Below are 17360 nucleotides of genomic sequence, written 5' to 3' on the forward strand. Positions count from 1 at the left end.
CTTTAAGCCATTGTATAAAGGAAAATATCTTTCACAGGCTATTATTTTTTACAAACAAGATAGCAGACACCACTTTATTACATGAGGAGCCCAAACATATGGATATGTTTTAAGCACGGTCTGGAAACGCCTCGAAGTGGACTGAGCCTACCAGGTGTCTCCAGCTGGCAACTGAGTGTGCTTTCTTACAATGAGAGTTTCAGACTTAGGTGATAAAAAAGCTATATCCAGGAAAAGATGTTATTTGCATCATCAGTATCAAACCCAAATTTTCTGGTATGGTCTAGAAAGAATAGTTTAAATTGGTTAATTTTGATTTTTTAGATAAAAAGGAGAATAATCACAATTTGGAAAAATAGCTTATAGTTTGTTCACAGAGCAGTGCATGAGTTTTCATGACACTATAATTATTGGTGCAGACTTTCTGGTTTAGGTAAAATGTATCTGAGCAGGACTGGGTTTATAAGTAGCTTTATTCATAAACAATCATACTGTAGCTTCACAGTAGCTCTTCCATTTGCAGTTTCCAAATCCTGGGGCCTTGTGCCTACTCTAGCTTGCAACATATTGCCCTTTGTCCCAAGATCTACCCTGGTAGGACTTTTTAGCAATATCCTTGCATGCATAGTGATGCGCCAGCCACGCATCCTTTCACCCTGTGCCGTTTGGTCAGCTTTATCATGTAAGTGTCCTCTATGTAAGATGATCTTTGGTAGGCTGCTAAGCAAGCTTTACAGCTGGCTCTACTAAGAGCAAGCAGATTTTGCCCCACGCTTTTAAGGATGCTTTCAACATTGTGTTAAACAGAAAATAGGTGCTTAATTTACTTTCTTTTTATTGAAATGATTATCACACATTACAAAGTCAGTAGCAAACCCTGACGGCTAACAGAATTCTTAGTTCAGCTGTTTTCCAGCTGATGGGGCAGCCAGTGTCATTTAGATATTTTTGTTATAGTTACACATATACTTATCTAAGTGCTTTATAATTAACTTTTTCCTGTGAGAGATTTTCTATTCACAGGTGTTTATAAAGTGGTCTCAGATGAATCAGAGAAGCAGAAGCTTTGGTCATGCATCACTTAAGATAGGAAATGTAGACATCCAAGGTTAGCTGGAATGCTATTGGGCATCCCCATGTTTCATCTGCAATATTTTCTATGACAATGAAAACTCTAAGATTAAAAACAAGACCTTTCATAAATGAAAAGAATTGCAAATTTTTAAAAAGAAATGATTATGAAAAATATAAAAGATGATGATCAGCTCAAATATTTCACTTAGTGTCTATGTAATTTTATCAGAACTGAAATTTTGACAATTCCTATAATTTGTAGAAATGCTTGTTAGACCACCGTTGCAATGATATATTCACATTACTTACATGATGGAATTATATGTGTCTAAATTCTGCTTTCCATGCTGGATATCTTTAAACCTTGGATAATTCTAAAATTAAAAAAAAATGGTGCAATTTGAAATGTTGTTTAAACACAGATTTAGATGATATGCCAGAAAAGACTTAGAAAGTTAGCGCACAAGAATCTGGTAAATAATCTGTAATTTTGCAGATCACTAATGAATGTGGAAAGAGCGTACTGTTTATATAGAGCCCACGGCACTACAGACGATAATGATCACACAGCAGGATACAAGCAAATTTACATGCTATGTTCTGAAAGGTAATATGAGCTTCGTTTTGAGTGAAATGACTTACTCAGTGTAGAAAGAACCAAGGAAGGTTCTAAAGAGTAGATAAGCAGCAACAGCTTGTGCTAGTCAGAGATCTTGGATTTCTTTTTTGGAAAAATAGGATTTAAAACATTTGTGTAATCTAAGCAATAAGAACCAGGACCTGCACACTTTGATTAATCTCTTTTCCTCTACTGAAAAAGAAATACTATTGCTTACATAAATCAAGAAAATACACTCCAGTTTTCAGACTGTCCTAATCTCACATTGTACTCTTTCAGATTGACTTTTGGAAACTTTTATTCTTCTCCTCTTGTCTTCATTCCTTCTTCTGTTAGGGATCTCTTTCCTTCTCTTTTTGCTCCTCTAACTATTACAGTTCCCCAGATCTTTTCTCTATCAAATATCTGCTAGGAATATAATTCTTATTGGTGGCTTCTCAGCATTAACACACCAAACTATACGAGTTTCAATGTATTTCTCCTTCCTGCCCCCCTTTCTTCTCCCTTCACTCATTCTCTACATCTGATTTACATTGTTAGCTCCTCTAGGTCACCTCACTGGTAGCACAAAGGAGAGCACTGACATTTAAAAAATAATGGGAAGGAGTAAATCTTTCTATAATGCTACCACTAACTTGAGCATGAAAACTAGGGCTGTATAGCAATTACAGGTTGAACTTGAGGAGGGTTATTTACCAATTAAAAATAAGCATATACATTTAGGCAGCATATGTCATTGTCTGCATCACGATAAGATCACAGTCTATCTCCTAGAAGTAGGATTTCTATTATGTCATTTGAATTAGGAGTTGCTATAGCAAACATACTAATGAGTAAGTAAACAGTTATACAAAATCTTTATGGATGTGGCTAGAACTTATATTTTAGTAGCCTCTAGGCAGCTTAAACTTTTATGCATACAAGGCTAGTAAAAAACAAGGTCTAACACTTGCATGGTAAATATCTTAAAACACTGCCTGATTTTTTCATACATACTAGCTCTGCTTATATGCTTATGTAGGCATAGGAATTACTAGAAGCATGAAAAAACAGCTATAAGAAATACTGTATTAATTTTTAACACTGCAAGCCCTGCTTTTGATTCTTTCATGTGTGACCTACCAAGTTCTGTGATTAGCTGTCCACATGCCTCCATGCTTAATCAAAACATTAGTGCAAAACATAAAAATTAAGTTGTTAAGTAAGAGTTATACTAGAGTTATTATTTTTATAATATTATCAATAGGTGTACAATTGTAAGTAAGAAAAGGAAAATTTTTTTTAATGACAGATTTGGGTTCTGCCTCTTAAAAGACAAAGAAAATTAAAAGCCTGATATAAAGACCATAAAGTCAACAGGAGACTTTCCACTGACTTCAGAAGGATGTGAATCTGGCCCCTAAAGTAGCAACTCATTCGGTACTGACTGCTAAATTTATAGCACTTCTTTATTTTCTTTAAGCATAACAGCATCCATTCACCACACTGCAGTAACAAAGCCGTAACCTGATATATGACAAATATTACAAGCTTAATGGCTGATGTCCATTACTGATGGGACCTGCTCACCATTTAGAAAAGATTGGCACTGAAGGATTACTGAGCAAACACAGCACCTGAAAAAACTTGCATGCAGGAGTCTGTCATCAGGTGTGTGATCGAGGGCATTATCCGAGAACGCTGGCTCTTATCTTCAGTTGGGAACTGCTGCAATTGCCAACAATTCTCAACAAAGAGCTTCCGTCATGGAAGGCTGCTACACCGAGCCAGGCTGCTGAGGCATCACCTTCCCAGGGCTTCATTCCTTTTTATGGATCACCTGAGACCAAGCAGCACACCAATCTTTAATAGCTTAAATAGCAGGACACCCTCACAAACTGATGACAATCAGAAGAAAATTGATCCTGTTTGGTAGAAAGACAAAATACCAAGCATTCCCTCATGATAACTAAGAAAGATCTACTTCTAAAACTGCATATTGCCAAATCTGTTAACAGAGAGGTGAGGAGAACTTTCTTATAACTGCATTGTAGTATTTTGCAAAGCCTATTTATTCTTCCTATAATAAACTGTTCATTAATCTATTTAGAGGTTTTCATCTTTTATGCCACTTTATAATTGTTTTTAAGAATACGTTAAACGCCTTTGCCATTTCTTCCTTTTTCTTAATGTAACACCAGGTAAAATTACTATTATAAAATTTTTGAGAAAGCCTATGAAAATTGTTATTTGTATGAACACATACTGTTATTTTTCTTGTTTCTCTGTGTACTGAGGTGTAAAAATATTATTACAACTTAAAAATATATTAATTATTTACAGTTTATTAATATGAACTGTGGAAATTGCTGGTGGAGACATTTTATTTTTCTTAAAATTGTGACAACAATAAATTAATTTCCACTTTTTTAAAGTGTATCTGAAAGTTTTGCTTTGCCTTTTACACATTTCTTAAAGAAAACCTAACTTATTTTTAATAGAATTTTAAATGAAGTTACCAATTTATTAAAAAAAGATGAAAAAAATGAGATGAAATATTTTAATGTTGTGGCTAATAAACATAGACAAACGTGAATATTATGCAAGCATATTATTATGTACCTACAAGGGTAGAGATATATTATGTAAGAAGACTGTATTAAAACAAAGGCTCAAATGTTTTTTAGTTCGTACTTTATTTTTACCCACAAAATTGCTTCTTTTGAATTGCAATGGCAATCAAAAGAACAAATATGACCTATATTCTAAATGTTAATTAATACCAGGGCTAGTCAATATTTCCAAACAAAAATGGTGTAAAAAGAGATCTTAAAATACCTAAGAAATTTTTTGATGTTACAAAGTATTTTCCACAGAAAACTATTTGAATTTATATTTTTACAGAAGGTATAAGTGAAATATTTAATTTACTATAAAATGGGGTTTTGCAAATAAAAAGGTGCATTGATCAACATTTGACTTTTGGTAAGTCAGGATATTAAACTATTTTATAAGGTATTCAAATAATGAAAAAAAAGAGTTTTATTAAGAAATGTTTAACAGTAAGTAGTCCAAGCCTGGACTTATATTACAAAGCATCAGGAGCATAGAAGTATTTGCCCTGCCGTAGAGTTTAACTGCTACAGAAGAACAATGATTAGATGCGTTGGTTTTCGCTACCAAATTCCAATGATGCAGAGGTGTCTACTTATTATGGAAAATTCCATTTATCAGATTAAAAGAAAGAGTAAAAAAATCTTGCTGTATTTGAGGCACCCAATGCATGATAGTCAGTTACAGAACAGCAAACAGGCAAGTTCAGGCAAAGCCAAAATATGCAAAAATAACACAAACACTGGAGGCAAGCTGTAGATATTTTTATCCACATAGGAATTAATCCCGTATTCATAACTGAAGCCAGGCTTTCAGTCAAAGTTACTGCCCCATATGCTACTCGAAAGCTTTAGAAATTTACTGTGAAGTATCTGCCTGCTTACTGTGAAAGGTGACTTTCTATACTAGATAGAATGACAGAATTTAACAATATAGTTTATCTGTGCTTATATGCATATATTCCTGTAAGAAGATGCAGTATGCTGTGCACGCAGTACACTTCACGTAGAAATCTTTACAATGAATTAAAATTATTTTTATTTCATTAGAGTTATTATTGTAAGGTAAACCACAGGAGTCTGTAAGTAAAATATCATGAACATAGAATGGGAGAACTTACAAGACACCCTCATATATATCCATAATTTTATTTTCTTTGAACAGGTAAATAGCATAATAAATAGCAAAATAACTTTTTTTTTTTCTTTTCACAATTGGATTCTCAGTGTCATACAGAATGCAGCGTGCCCTGGAATATGAGTTAGCATTATACAGAAAAAGTATTTTTCTAAAATATTTCCATACACAACGCTAACTTCTCACTTTACTTTGTTTTATTTAAGATGTATTCCCTGGAAAATCTACATAATTGTCAAATATTTTATATTAATTACATCACCTTTTTATTTAGAGTTCTTGCATTGATTTAGTGAATAGTTCCTCCTCTACAGTCAAGCATAGATATTTTCAACATCTAGTTAACTAAATTTCTTTCAGAAATATGATATACAGGAAATCTTCAACTTGGGTAAATATTGCAACTAGAACAGCAGTTGGTGGCAGGGTTGGAGATGATTGTTTAGCATGCAGCAGTTATTGCTGCAATGGCAGCTCCATTTCTCAAACAAAAAAGAAGACTGTCTGGGAATGATTCTCCTTCTTATAAAGATGCATGTTAGAAGTTTCTTGTAGAATTGTATTATCTTCCAACTTTAAAAAGAAACCCCAGTAATTTTTTAGAAAAAAAAAAAAGAGGGTAACTATTTTCAGAGTAGGTCATAATCCAAAGGTGTTAGAAAAATACTATAGTTAACATATATTTAACCTTCCCTGAAAGCATGCAAATGATGAGTACTGAAAAAAACTACTTAGTCTATTACTGGCCTACTACATCTTCATAATTTACATTTAAAGTAATGAACAAATTTATATAGTGTAAAGCTCAATTAATCCTCAAGTGAAAATGTTTTATCACTGAATGCAATGCTTTATTTTGCATAGGCTGTTCATCTGCATCTTTTAGAGATTTAAATATTTTAGAGATTTAAATCAAGCAGAATTATACATAAATAAACAGCTGAGGAATATAGTAATTTAAAGGTTTTGCATAAAAGAGACAAAGTTGTATTTTCAGATATAGCCAGTGAAGAAAATGAAATGAGGCAAACACATGCAGCATTTACAGACAAGTATAATAGTTTCTTTATAAATAAATATGAAATACAGTCTAAGAAACATGATAAATATGTGTTGTCTGATTAATCAGGCCAAGATATGAAAAAAATTGATCAGGATTTTTCTTTTGTTCCCTTCAAATTACAACTTGGAAACTTCTAACTTGAAAAGAAGGCTTTTGAGCCAAAACACTGTTGCATGCTTTCACATACATGCTTCCTACAACCTAAATGAAAATGCTTTACTTTGCATTTTACACTGTCTGCCAGGTATTTCCTGTGAACATCCCATCTAAAAATCTCTTGGTCCTAGTAACTAATGTCTGTAAAGAAAATCCTGGCACGAGTATAGTTCTAAGTTTCATAAGCAGCCATTTTAAACAGAAAACTGGTTTAGTTGTGTTGACAATTGCATTTTAAACTGATTCTTTCCAGATGAAAAGATACTTTTTCAAACAATGTAATAAAAGTGCAAAGTCAGCTGTTTTAAGGACATAAAAGTGATTTATCTGTTCTCTGGTCACTGTTTTTTCCCTTCATACAGTGGATTTTTTCTTTTAAAGAATAGGTTAACAATCAATGGTTACTAGAACCCCAAATTAAACAGAAGTAAATAACAATACACCTTTTTAAAAAACAACACATAATTGAAATTAATTTTGCATCTCCTGAAACATGTGCTATTGGGATTGTGTTTACGAAAAGTTAAACATTAATGGCTAGATTTACATAAAGGAGAAATAGTTAATTTTAACAGCTGGCTACTGACAACATCATCATCAGATTTCAGAGTTATTATCTTTGACAAGAAAGTGGGTAGCATATAGATTTCTGATTCTTTTAGCTACCTGCAGCTGGGCATGACAGCCTTGCCCTATTTCAGATCTGAGAGAGTCACAGAGAGCCCCCTCCCGAGCTCAGATCACTTTCTCTCCTTTTTAAATACCAGGTTAAATTCTGCAGGCTCAGATGGCACTACGTATACCATTTCAGAACAAGAAAGTTAGGTAGGACAGATCCAAGAAAAGCGGTAGGATCCTAAGTGCGACTTACGCAGAATGTAACCACTTAACCCTAAAAGAGCAATTGATGAGGTCTTTGCTCAGAGGCTCGGTACCCGGCCTGGGACTAATTCCACAGGTGTCGTGGCTCCTGGCCCGCAGGCTTCTCAACAGCCGAAAATTTTCCTACATCCCTGGGTAAGCCAGCTAAGCGCTGCAGAAGGGCAACTCTTTCGGCATAGCGGAGAGTGAGCTCTTCCCCGCTTTCTAACTCTAGATGGCTCCCTGCTCTGCTCGGCGCCTCGGCTCTGCGCGGAGCACCTCCGGGCTCCCAGCGCTGCCGGCTGAACCTGGAGGCAGCGAGGCTCGCGCTCCACCGCCGCTCCCGGCCGCTGCCTGAAGCGGGCGAGCGGAAGCGTCCCCATCAGGGCCCCAGGCGCAAACCTCCGTTTGGAGCAGTGGGGGAATGTCGCTGTCACAAGGGTGAAATAATGCAGTCCCCTCACACTGAAGCAATTACGGACGTGGGAGGAATTCATGGCCCTTATCCTGATCTACCAAATCTGGCAGATATGTTCTGCATGTTCAGATGACAAAAACACATACAGAGAAAAAGATGATAAAGCATAGCATAATATTTTCTATATATTATTAGACTAAAAGGAGTTTTTTTAAAGCATGATTATTACATCAACCTATTTAAACTAGATAACAAAGATGTCTGAAACCAGCCAAGGAGCCTAATATGGTAAAATGATAGATATTCTCGTATGTTAAAATCATAAAGACTACAAGTTAAAATTCTCCTGATATTCTGCTAACTAGAGTAGATGATAGATAAAAGCAGATTGTAAATGATTTGTGGTAGGCATCTTCTTACCACTATAAGTATAAACATCTTATAATGTACTCATCTGATTCCAAATTGGGGCCTGTAGGGGCTATTGCTATAAATTATGATAATATTATGAGTCTTATTTATGCTTTATTAGTAGAAAATAGAAACATCCAAGGAACCATAACATTTTTAAGATTAAAACAGTCTGATTATGAAAATACTTGAAACTTGAAAAAATACAACCTGAAACTTAAAAAAACCCAGAACAGTGTAAACTGGAGTATCTCCAGTGGCCTTTCTAAACAATAATGACTAATGCCAGTTAAGGTCTGGCCTGTTTAGTCCTAAGGTACTTACAGAGATTTACATAATATTATTGCATTCTGTTCCTTTGGGAAAATAATTGAGCATATGTGTTTCATCTTCAAAGCATCTGATTCTCAGAAGTGATTCTCTAAAAGAGTGTCCTTGTTTACCGTGTTGCCATCTATGCCAGATCAAATTTTGCAAGTAAAATGTCTGTCTTAAAAGCCAGCTCTCAAAGACAACCTGAAGTCTCAAAGCTAAGCTGTATTCTTTTTGGATAACATATCACCATTATTAATAAAAACGTAGTTAGCCAAACACTGCCCTTAGTTACATCAGTGCAACCTCTTTGTATTTCTTAAAGCTACACACATAAAACTGAGAATAGAAGTTTTCCACATTCCAGAGCCATTTCTTATGTTTTCAAGTGTTAACATATGAAGATGGGGGTAGGGAACCTATAGTTAGGAATGGAGAATTCCTGCCTGATCGGGATGATGAAAACCTTGTGACAGTAACATCACTGTAAACACTGCTGGCTATCTGGAGACAGACCGTGCAGTGCACTGAACAGGGCACTGGCCCCTCTCTGAATTAGAAGCCTATATCCAAGAATGCAATTTGATGTCCAGTGTGTATGTTCCTGTTCCTAAGAGCTCTGATACAAACGTGTTACCATGGGGCAACATGTTACATGCTATCAGGTTGCTCTGCAGGAACCATCTGTGTATGTGCTCCAGTTCAGACCTACTCTACTCCCTGGAACTACACACCCCAGTATCCCCATCTGCATAATTGGGATAATGATGCATCCTTCTTCTGGAAAGTGTTTTGAGACCTATGGGCTAAGAGAGCAGGTATCATTTTTGTTTCATGACCAATTTTTGTTGCAAAAGCATCCAGTTACTCTCGGTTTATTAGCAAAACTTCACTTGATTATGAACTGGCTCATTTTTCTCCACTAAGAGACTACAGGAATGAATGAATATTTTATAAATATGCATACATATGCAAATGTATTTTAAAACATAATGAGGCATCAGAATTTCCTGATGTTTTCACTATCTTTATGTGGAAATGAGAAAAATTTCAATATCAAATGTCAATATTAATTTACAAAAGAAAGCACAATGTATATCACCTTCATACATATACCCAAAAGATGTATTCTTTGTGGCCAAATTTATCTAAAATCTTGTAAGCATAATATAAATTTCAACCTTAGATTATCAAATTGATAATTTTGATTATAAATTATCAAGAAAATTCTATGTCAGCTAACCTTTCTGCCTTCCTCTTCTCTAACCATGAAAGAAATCATTATAATGATTTTACTCAGTTCTGGACTGCTCAAAATTTTATAGCTTGACACCCGACATCCATTCAAAGGAACACAAATGACAGTTTTAAGACACAAGTCTAAATAAACTACAGACAACCACATGAAACTGAAAACATCAAGACCAGCTAAGTACCATACTGTATGTAAGTCTGTGCAGAGTAAGACGTGGTAAAGTGAGAGCAATGACATCAAGAACAGCAACACGGAAAGCAGTTCCATTACTCTGTATATATATACAGTAACATGATTGTGAAGAAGGAACTCCTAATTATCCAGACAAAATCCTAAAATTCTTTTATCATTTGGTATCAAAAGGCTAAAGTCTATGCTATCTTTTCTTCTTTCACTACAAATCTGTGAGCTTCTTTCCATATGGGTCCATGTGAATACTGTCTCTCAAACTATACATGCAACTCTCCAGAATGAGTTTGCATGTGAATGTCATAGTTTGTCTATTGAAGGACTGTTAGATCCGAGTCTCAACCAATGGGAAAAAATGGAAAAGAAAACGGAATCCTTCACTTCCAAATGCAAAGGGATAGATTAAAAGGTTGATAATTATGTACTAAAATAACTTACCACAGGTTCACAGTTTAAGTCAAAACATTGTCCTTCAAATTTTCAATTATATGTCTCCTTCATCAAGGTGTTACAAAGCTTAATTAACTTTAAGTTTCAGATTTTAATATTTTACACAGGAATGTAATAATTATTTTTAATACTCTAAATCACAGGTTTTTAGTGAAGCCTGCAAAAGATACAACCGCATGCATGAAGATGCCAGTGTATCATAATGTGACTGACAGAAAAGTTATCCAATGTTTGGGATAAAGAGAGGGAAAGTTAACAATATACTATGGACTTAAATGGTGTAGACGCATCAGGGTAGATACAGATAGGCTTTTTGGTACGGTAATACTCATTTCTGTATCTTCCCTCTCATTTTAGCAAGGCTTATACAAGTATTATGAATTTGTAGGTGTGAGGCAGACCTGTATGGCTTGAAAAGAAATGGAACTATGTATAGATATTTCTGATGTAGAAGTGCTGGCAGATCTTCCTCCATGTTCAGGTGGAAGCTGCTATTCCTGTAGTGGGAGCAGAGGAGAAAATGTGCCTGTAATTCAGCTTCCAAGATCAGTCTCTGAAACTGCCAGTTTAGGTGGATCCATACTAAGAAACCAGATTGTTGAATGCAGCAAGCAAAGCATGGGCACACGTTCACTTCTGCTGTCCCTGGTATGGGAGTGCTAACAAGAACCTGAGGACTGGGGCAGATAAATGGGGGGAAATAACATCTTAATCTATCACTTCTGTTTGCTTCAGAGCACTGGAGTCAGAGCCCAAAGTATGGTCTTTCAATATTACAGAAATTTAGGCCTCCAATAAGTGGAAATGAATCTCCACTTTGTAACTGCTAGTTGGGAAAGAGATTCTTGGCATAACTGACCATGTCACACTGGCCTGGTCAGCAGTTTCATTGAAGGATTCATGCAAAGGGTAGCCAAGTTTTTGCATCTCATATAACACTTATTTGGCAGCCTTTTGATAGGTTTCCTCAGCCCAGCTGGAAGAGCACACATTCAGCTGGGCCCCAGGAATGGGCGGGGACAACTGCTGGTGACTGCCAGAGGTCGGTGCTTGCCTGCAGGGCTGGCAATCCTGCAAGTGGTCTTTCCTGACCTGCTGGTCCTCCTGCTGGATGTGAGCGATTGGAAGCAGCAGAGAGAATCGCCCACAGCCAGCTAGAGGGCTGGCCTCAAGAGCACCGGGGTAGTCTCTCAAGCACTTGTTACTGCTACAAACAGCCAAGGGACCAAGGCAGGACAAAGCAGACTACTGGCAGATTTCTTAATTGATGAGTGACTGCTGAATCCCACGAACGCCAGGAACCCTCCAGCTTCTGTGTGTTTGCTGACAACGCAGCATTCATCCAGCTCCTACTTAGCTTTGGCTGTTCTCCCACCTACTCCACCCATAGCTGACAAGTTTTGTGCAGCTTTAGAGCCCAGTCCCACTAATGTATGAGTCATGGTGCTGCTTATTAAAAAGAAAAGGTGTGTGGTCATGCAGACACTTACAGGTACAAGAGGGTGGCATGGTGAGGCTGAGAACAACAGAATTAGTTATAAAGCTATTGGACTGTGCAAACATGAAGGTAATTGTTCCTTCTCAAACCAAATTCAACACAAACAATCAAATAATTAGGTAGAAGTAATGAAGTCTCAAATGATCAGTGACAATTGCATTTTGTACTTTCGTAGGACCATCTAGTTGTAAGAAAGGGTAAGAGCACTTTAAACTGTAATTTATTTAAGTATTGACTTATAAAACTGGAAACCGGGAGACTACTAGCTTTTTCTGCTTCAGACAAACTAACCAACCAATGAAATTAACAGGCTTCTTGACCAGGAGCCTACCAGAAAGGCCAGCTGTAACCCAGAACATTTACTGGTAAAATTATAAGCCCATGAAAATCTAAGTTTATAAGAATGAAGTTGTTTACAGACCCAAAATAATAGCATTCATCATTTTAAAGCTTTAACTCCAAATTAAGACAGTGCAGATGGGCACAATTTTCCATTCTTAATGTGAGACACAGCACCATGTGTCTTTAATATAAATGCAACATATACATTCAGCTAGACTGTTGGTTTATTCTTACTTTTCATATATAAACCTAAGTCATTATCAAAGCAAAAGTGAGTGAATACAAATGCAGCAAAGATGACTGATACAAAAACTGGTCATTTAACATAATCTAAGCTCTTATTTGTAGGATCTAAAAAGAATGAAAAGTTTTCTCTATTCAATGGTTTCAGCTAATCCTCTATCCAAACATTTTCCCCAATAAACATCAGATTATTTTATGTTGGCTATTAAGCTGTCACTCCTCAATAAACAGATATACTCCTGGTGGTTTTACCCCTGTTGTCAAAGATCTGTCAATATATGCACCATCTCATAAGCAAAACCAGAGAAATTCAGATGCAAGCTCCTAGCAAATACAGCTAAACAGAGGTTGTTCACCACATGAGAGGATCCACGGAGCTGCAGCCCCCATACAATAGGCCGTGATTGGAAGACTCCAACAGAAGTTTGCAAAAGCCCTGAAGTTAATACTCCTGCTTTCCTTTAATAGAAAGCTATGTGACCTTTAATGCTTTGTTAGACAGAGCCTTCCTTTAGTCAGTCTCAATTAAATTTTATGTTTTGTGGCTCCCATTTTCTTGTAAGACAACAAAAGAGTTCAAGGGATGGATCCTTCTTTGAAGATTTTAATTCCCTGTGGAGAAAATTTATTTCCACCTAAAGAGCCATTCAATGTTTGGCATTTGGGGGAAAGGAGCTTTTTTTTTTTTTTAATGTCTGTTTTTTGTTTTAGAAATTTCCAGTAGTTTGTGAACATAGGAGGAACCCTGAGATTCTTTGAAAGGGACAGCATTCTGACAGTGGCTAGACTAGAAATATTATCTCTGTCCTCTTCATTATAATGGGGAGAAAAGCAGAATGATGGTTAAAGACATCCTGACTAGTATTTGTGATGAAGTAGCTTTCCATGAAACCATCACACCTTGCTACTGTGATACTATAGTAACACAGTACTGGTCAATTTTCAGTACAAGGCACTGCAGTGAATGAGACGCATCATATTCATAAAAATGATAAGTCCTTCCTAGGTTGATCTTTCAAACTTACTCTTAACATAAACTGAACAGGGTCAAAAAACTGAGACATTAGAAAGTGTCTCACTTGCCTGAACTGGGCTCTGACTTTCTAGCTCACAGTAGTTACTGTTGAAAATGTAAGTACAAATGAGCAAAAGCACTATTCCCAGATGTAAACATTTTCAGGAGCAGGCCATTAGTAACATTTGTTTTTCCACTATGTTCCCTTATTTCATTAGCTTGCTTTGTAATCAACTCAGTGTAAAATTGCATGTGCTAGTAAGGAATTCTGAGCGCTGGAGATAGGTGTCTAGGCTTTTTATATAGTCAGTGTACACAGAAATAGATACCTCTGAAAATCATCTAAAAGTGCCACACACTGGAGGGGGTGGAAGGTGCTTGGGACTAACCAATACAAAATAAACATGCAGCATGAATGAATTTTTTTTTTTTAACCTTTCTATCAAATTTACACACCTGAATCTGGACTTCTCATAAATTGCTTTGGTTTGCTTGGTATCTAGAGTCTGAAGCCCTTTCTTGGCCCTCTTTGGCATGACATTTCTGTGGTCATCCAAGGAGAGGGGGATCTGGGTTCAAGGTTTCCACTAACTTAAAGATTTCACAATCACCTCTCTCACTTCCCTCACAAGTGTCACAATCACCAAGCTTCAGAAACTGAACAGCTCGTGCAGATGGGAATGCAAGATTCATGGAGTCAGACAGATTTTTCAGGATTAGTTGATTATTGTTGTTTATTTTTAGCCAAAGTTTAAGATTCTGGCTCTTAGAGAGCTGGTTGTCTATGCTTACTTATGTCTGAGATTCTCATCCTTTTTGCCTTGTGCTTACTACTTCATTACTGTTATAATGTGACCTTCTGTCTCTGTCTAACTTTCTGGAAAAAAGAGGTACTCATAGCATTTGCCTTTTGTTCAGATCAGCACAGACAGCTTTTGCAATAGGCAAGTAAAACTATCTATTACCTCTAATCCAACAAATATTCAGTGCAATCCACTGGTAAGTGGTGATCTAAGTCTATAACAATTTCACACAATCATCTTCTGCTACTGCTTACAGGGTCATGCCTTGATACTCATAATTATCAGAAATATCCCGGCTTGATACCAGTGTCAGGGCACAAACATTCTGAAGAAAAAAACCCTCATCTTCCTTCTGAACCTCATGCACTGATGACCCCTGCACTCAGACCATTGTCTCTACACATTTAAAGAGTTTATGCTTGTTATGTAGCACACTTCCAAACACTGGGAAAATAATAATGGAGCCAAATCCATATAATAAATAATAACTATGTCTCTGAAAACCATTTGAAAAGTACAACATGTAATACAATTGAAATATAAAGTACTTGTTTTCTTTCCCCCCAAAATAGTAGCAAGGGAACTATAGTTTGTATATTACATTGCAGTTGGCAGTGTCCTACCACTATTTTATACATGTGGGTTGTACAAATATCTACTTACACAATATAATCACATAGTTAATAAAATAAGACCCTAAAATCGATTAACTTTGAAAGTCTTTTAATTTAGGCTCCTTCTCCTGATATTTCTGCACATACTTAATTTTACATTCCGTGACTAATTCAACCAAACAAAAATATTAGTGAGTTTGGATTAGATAAATAGACTTTTTACGCTCACTGACTCAAATATTGAAACTAGTTTTGTATTAAAAATAATTGGATTGACATGATTATAAATATTAATAGTTTTCTATTGAGAAAACATAGTCTTTTTTGAGAAGCAATAAAAATGAACATACTCAACTTTGAAACCCCCTTGAAGTTACAAGCCATCCTTTTGGCCAAGTCTTTTCAGCTTTTAACGTGTTCAGTGCCTTGTAGTATAATGCACAGCACGAGTTTTTCCTCAAAACTGAAAGGCAGTGATAATAGCAAATGTGAGGACTTACTTTCTCATTACCTTAGTGAAATATTTCTACACCTTTCTTTACTTTAGCAATTGAAAACTTGTAGTTCTATATCTATGCACTTACGTAGAAGTGTAGTTTAGCTAAACCTTACTGCAGGAAACAAAATGGGTCTAGTTCTTCATTTTCACTGCTAATCTCACCTCTGCCTTTCCAGCACAGCATGTGGACATTTCTGAGGTTGGTGCCCTGCTGCAGCTATGCTGCCTCCATACGTGTTATCTATGCCACTATATATAAGCACAATTCCATTTTGATCTATATATGGATGTAAAAACAGGTTGTTATTGTATTTTCAAAGTTCTCATGGAAAGCCTGCCAGCTACATAAAACTGGGATTTACTAATTAGAGTTACCTTGATTAAAGGCAAGCTTTGAAGAGCTCCTGTGGATAACAGGCTTAACTTTAAGCATGTGAGCAGTCCCATTACATTCACTGGCTTCAACTGGACTGCTCATAAAATTAAGCGTGTATTTAAATGCCTTTCTGGATCAGAGCCCAAGTCCCTTAGAGAAGCTCAAACTCAGAGCAATGCTACCTTCCAAATCTGGTATGATTCAGGTGGCTCAGCACCATAAATCCTGAAGATCTTTTGTATTCTGTCAAACTGAAAAGTTGTGGCTCAAACAAGTCTTGGAAACATCGTCTACCTAACTGGTAATGTCAATTCATCAGAGCTTGGAAACAAATACTTTACTGACTGATCATGCCTTAGACTGAGCTAGTTCAAAAAACCCAGAAAACAAGACACAATACTGTACTATGCTAATGTGGCCATCCTGCTCCCAATACATAAGCTTGCAGACCTTGCTCAAGTATCTCTACACAGCTGTACATTATGGTCTGTAAACACATCCTAATAGCAAAATATCATATTGTGAGTGTAAGTAATGCTAAGACTGTGCTCATTATGTAAAACTAAATGTTTGCCAAATTCTGGCAATTGCAAAAAGGGAGGAATATAGAGAGGATCTAATGTCTGGAAAATTGGGTGATTAAAAAAGGTCACATAAAATTGACAATTTAAAAAACATATACTCTTACCCTTCTCTCTGGAAAATAGTCCTAAAACAGTCCCCCAGGCTCTTGTAACTGGTTGGATCAGTTTTCCCTCTTTGAATTTGGAACCTAAAAAAAATACAATTTAGATCACAGCATGAGAAGTTAAGGATTTTAACTCACTTTTAACTTTCCGATTATTATATAAAAGAAGTATTAAAATTTTTTACGTATCTTATTCATTATTATATACTGTTCCTGATATACTTATTAACACTATTTTCATAGAAGCTATTAAACTAAGGAAAAATAGAGCTTTAGTAGTAACTTTTTTTGTAGTTTATGGAACTCACAGTATAGCTATCACCTTTGACATTTACACCTCTTTCTAGTTGTTTGAAAAATAAGCTGTTAACCCTGTGCCTTATCCAAAGCCCATTGAAATTAATGGGAGTCTTTGAATCAAACCCTGGTTTTGAAAATCTGAAACGGAATACTGCTGTGTGTTTCATTATGAATTGAATCCACTGTGTAGTTTCTTACTTTTTGTATCTGATGCAATTACGATAAAAATCAACCAGAGACATTACTGGAAATTAGAGCAGCATTCATTTTCATAACTTAATAATAAGAAGAACAGTTTAACAAAGCAGTGAATTATTTTAATTAAAATCTCTTTTTCCCTATTCATTGCATAGTAATTCCCATATTCATTTCCCTGACAACAAAAAAGATGTTTCAACAGGATGCTGGTAGCCTTAAAAGGAAAATCAAGATTATGACTGAAGAC

General features: G+C 36.0%; 1 protein-coding gene across 1 annotated transcript in view; it reads right to left on the bottom strand.

The window, feature by feature from the left end:
* Positions 1-17360, bottom strand: part of SLC25A21 (solute carrier family 25 member 21) — a 265493-nt gene that overhangs the window by 52925 nt on the left and 195208 nt on the right. The window contains exon 3 of the mRNA XM_067296757.1: positions 16616-16699. Coding sequence (XP_067152858.1) covers positions 16616-16699 — 84 coding nt within the window. The remainder of the gene's footprint in view (positions 1-16615; positions 16700-17360) is intronic.

This window comes from Apteryx mantelli, chromosome 4, assembly GCF_036417845.1.
Source record: "Apteryx mantelli isolate bAptMan1 chromosome 4, bAptMan1.hap1, whole genome shotgun sequence".
Lineage (NCBI taxonomy): Eukaryota > Metazoa > Chordata > Aves > Apterygiformes > Apterygidae > Apteryx > Apteryx mantelli.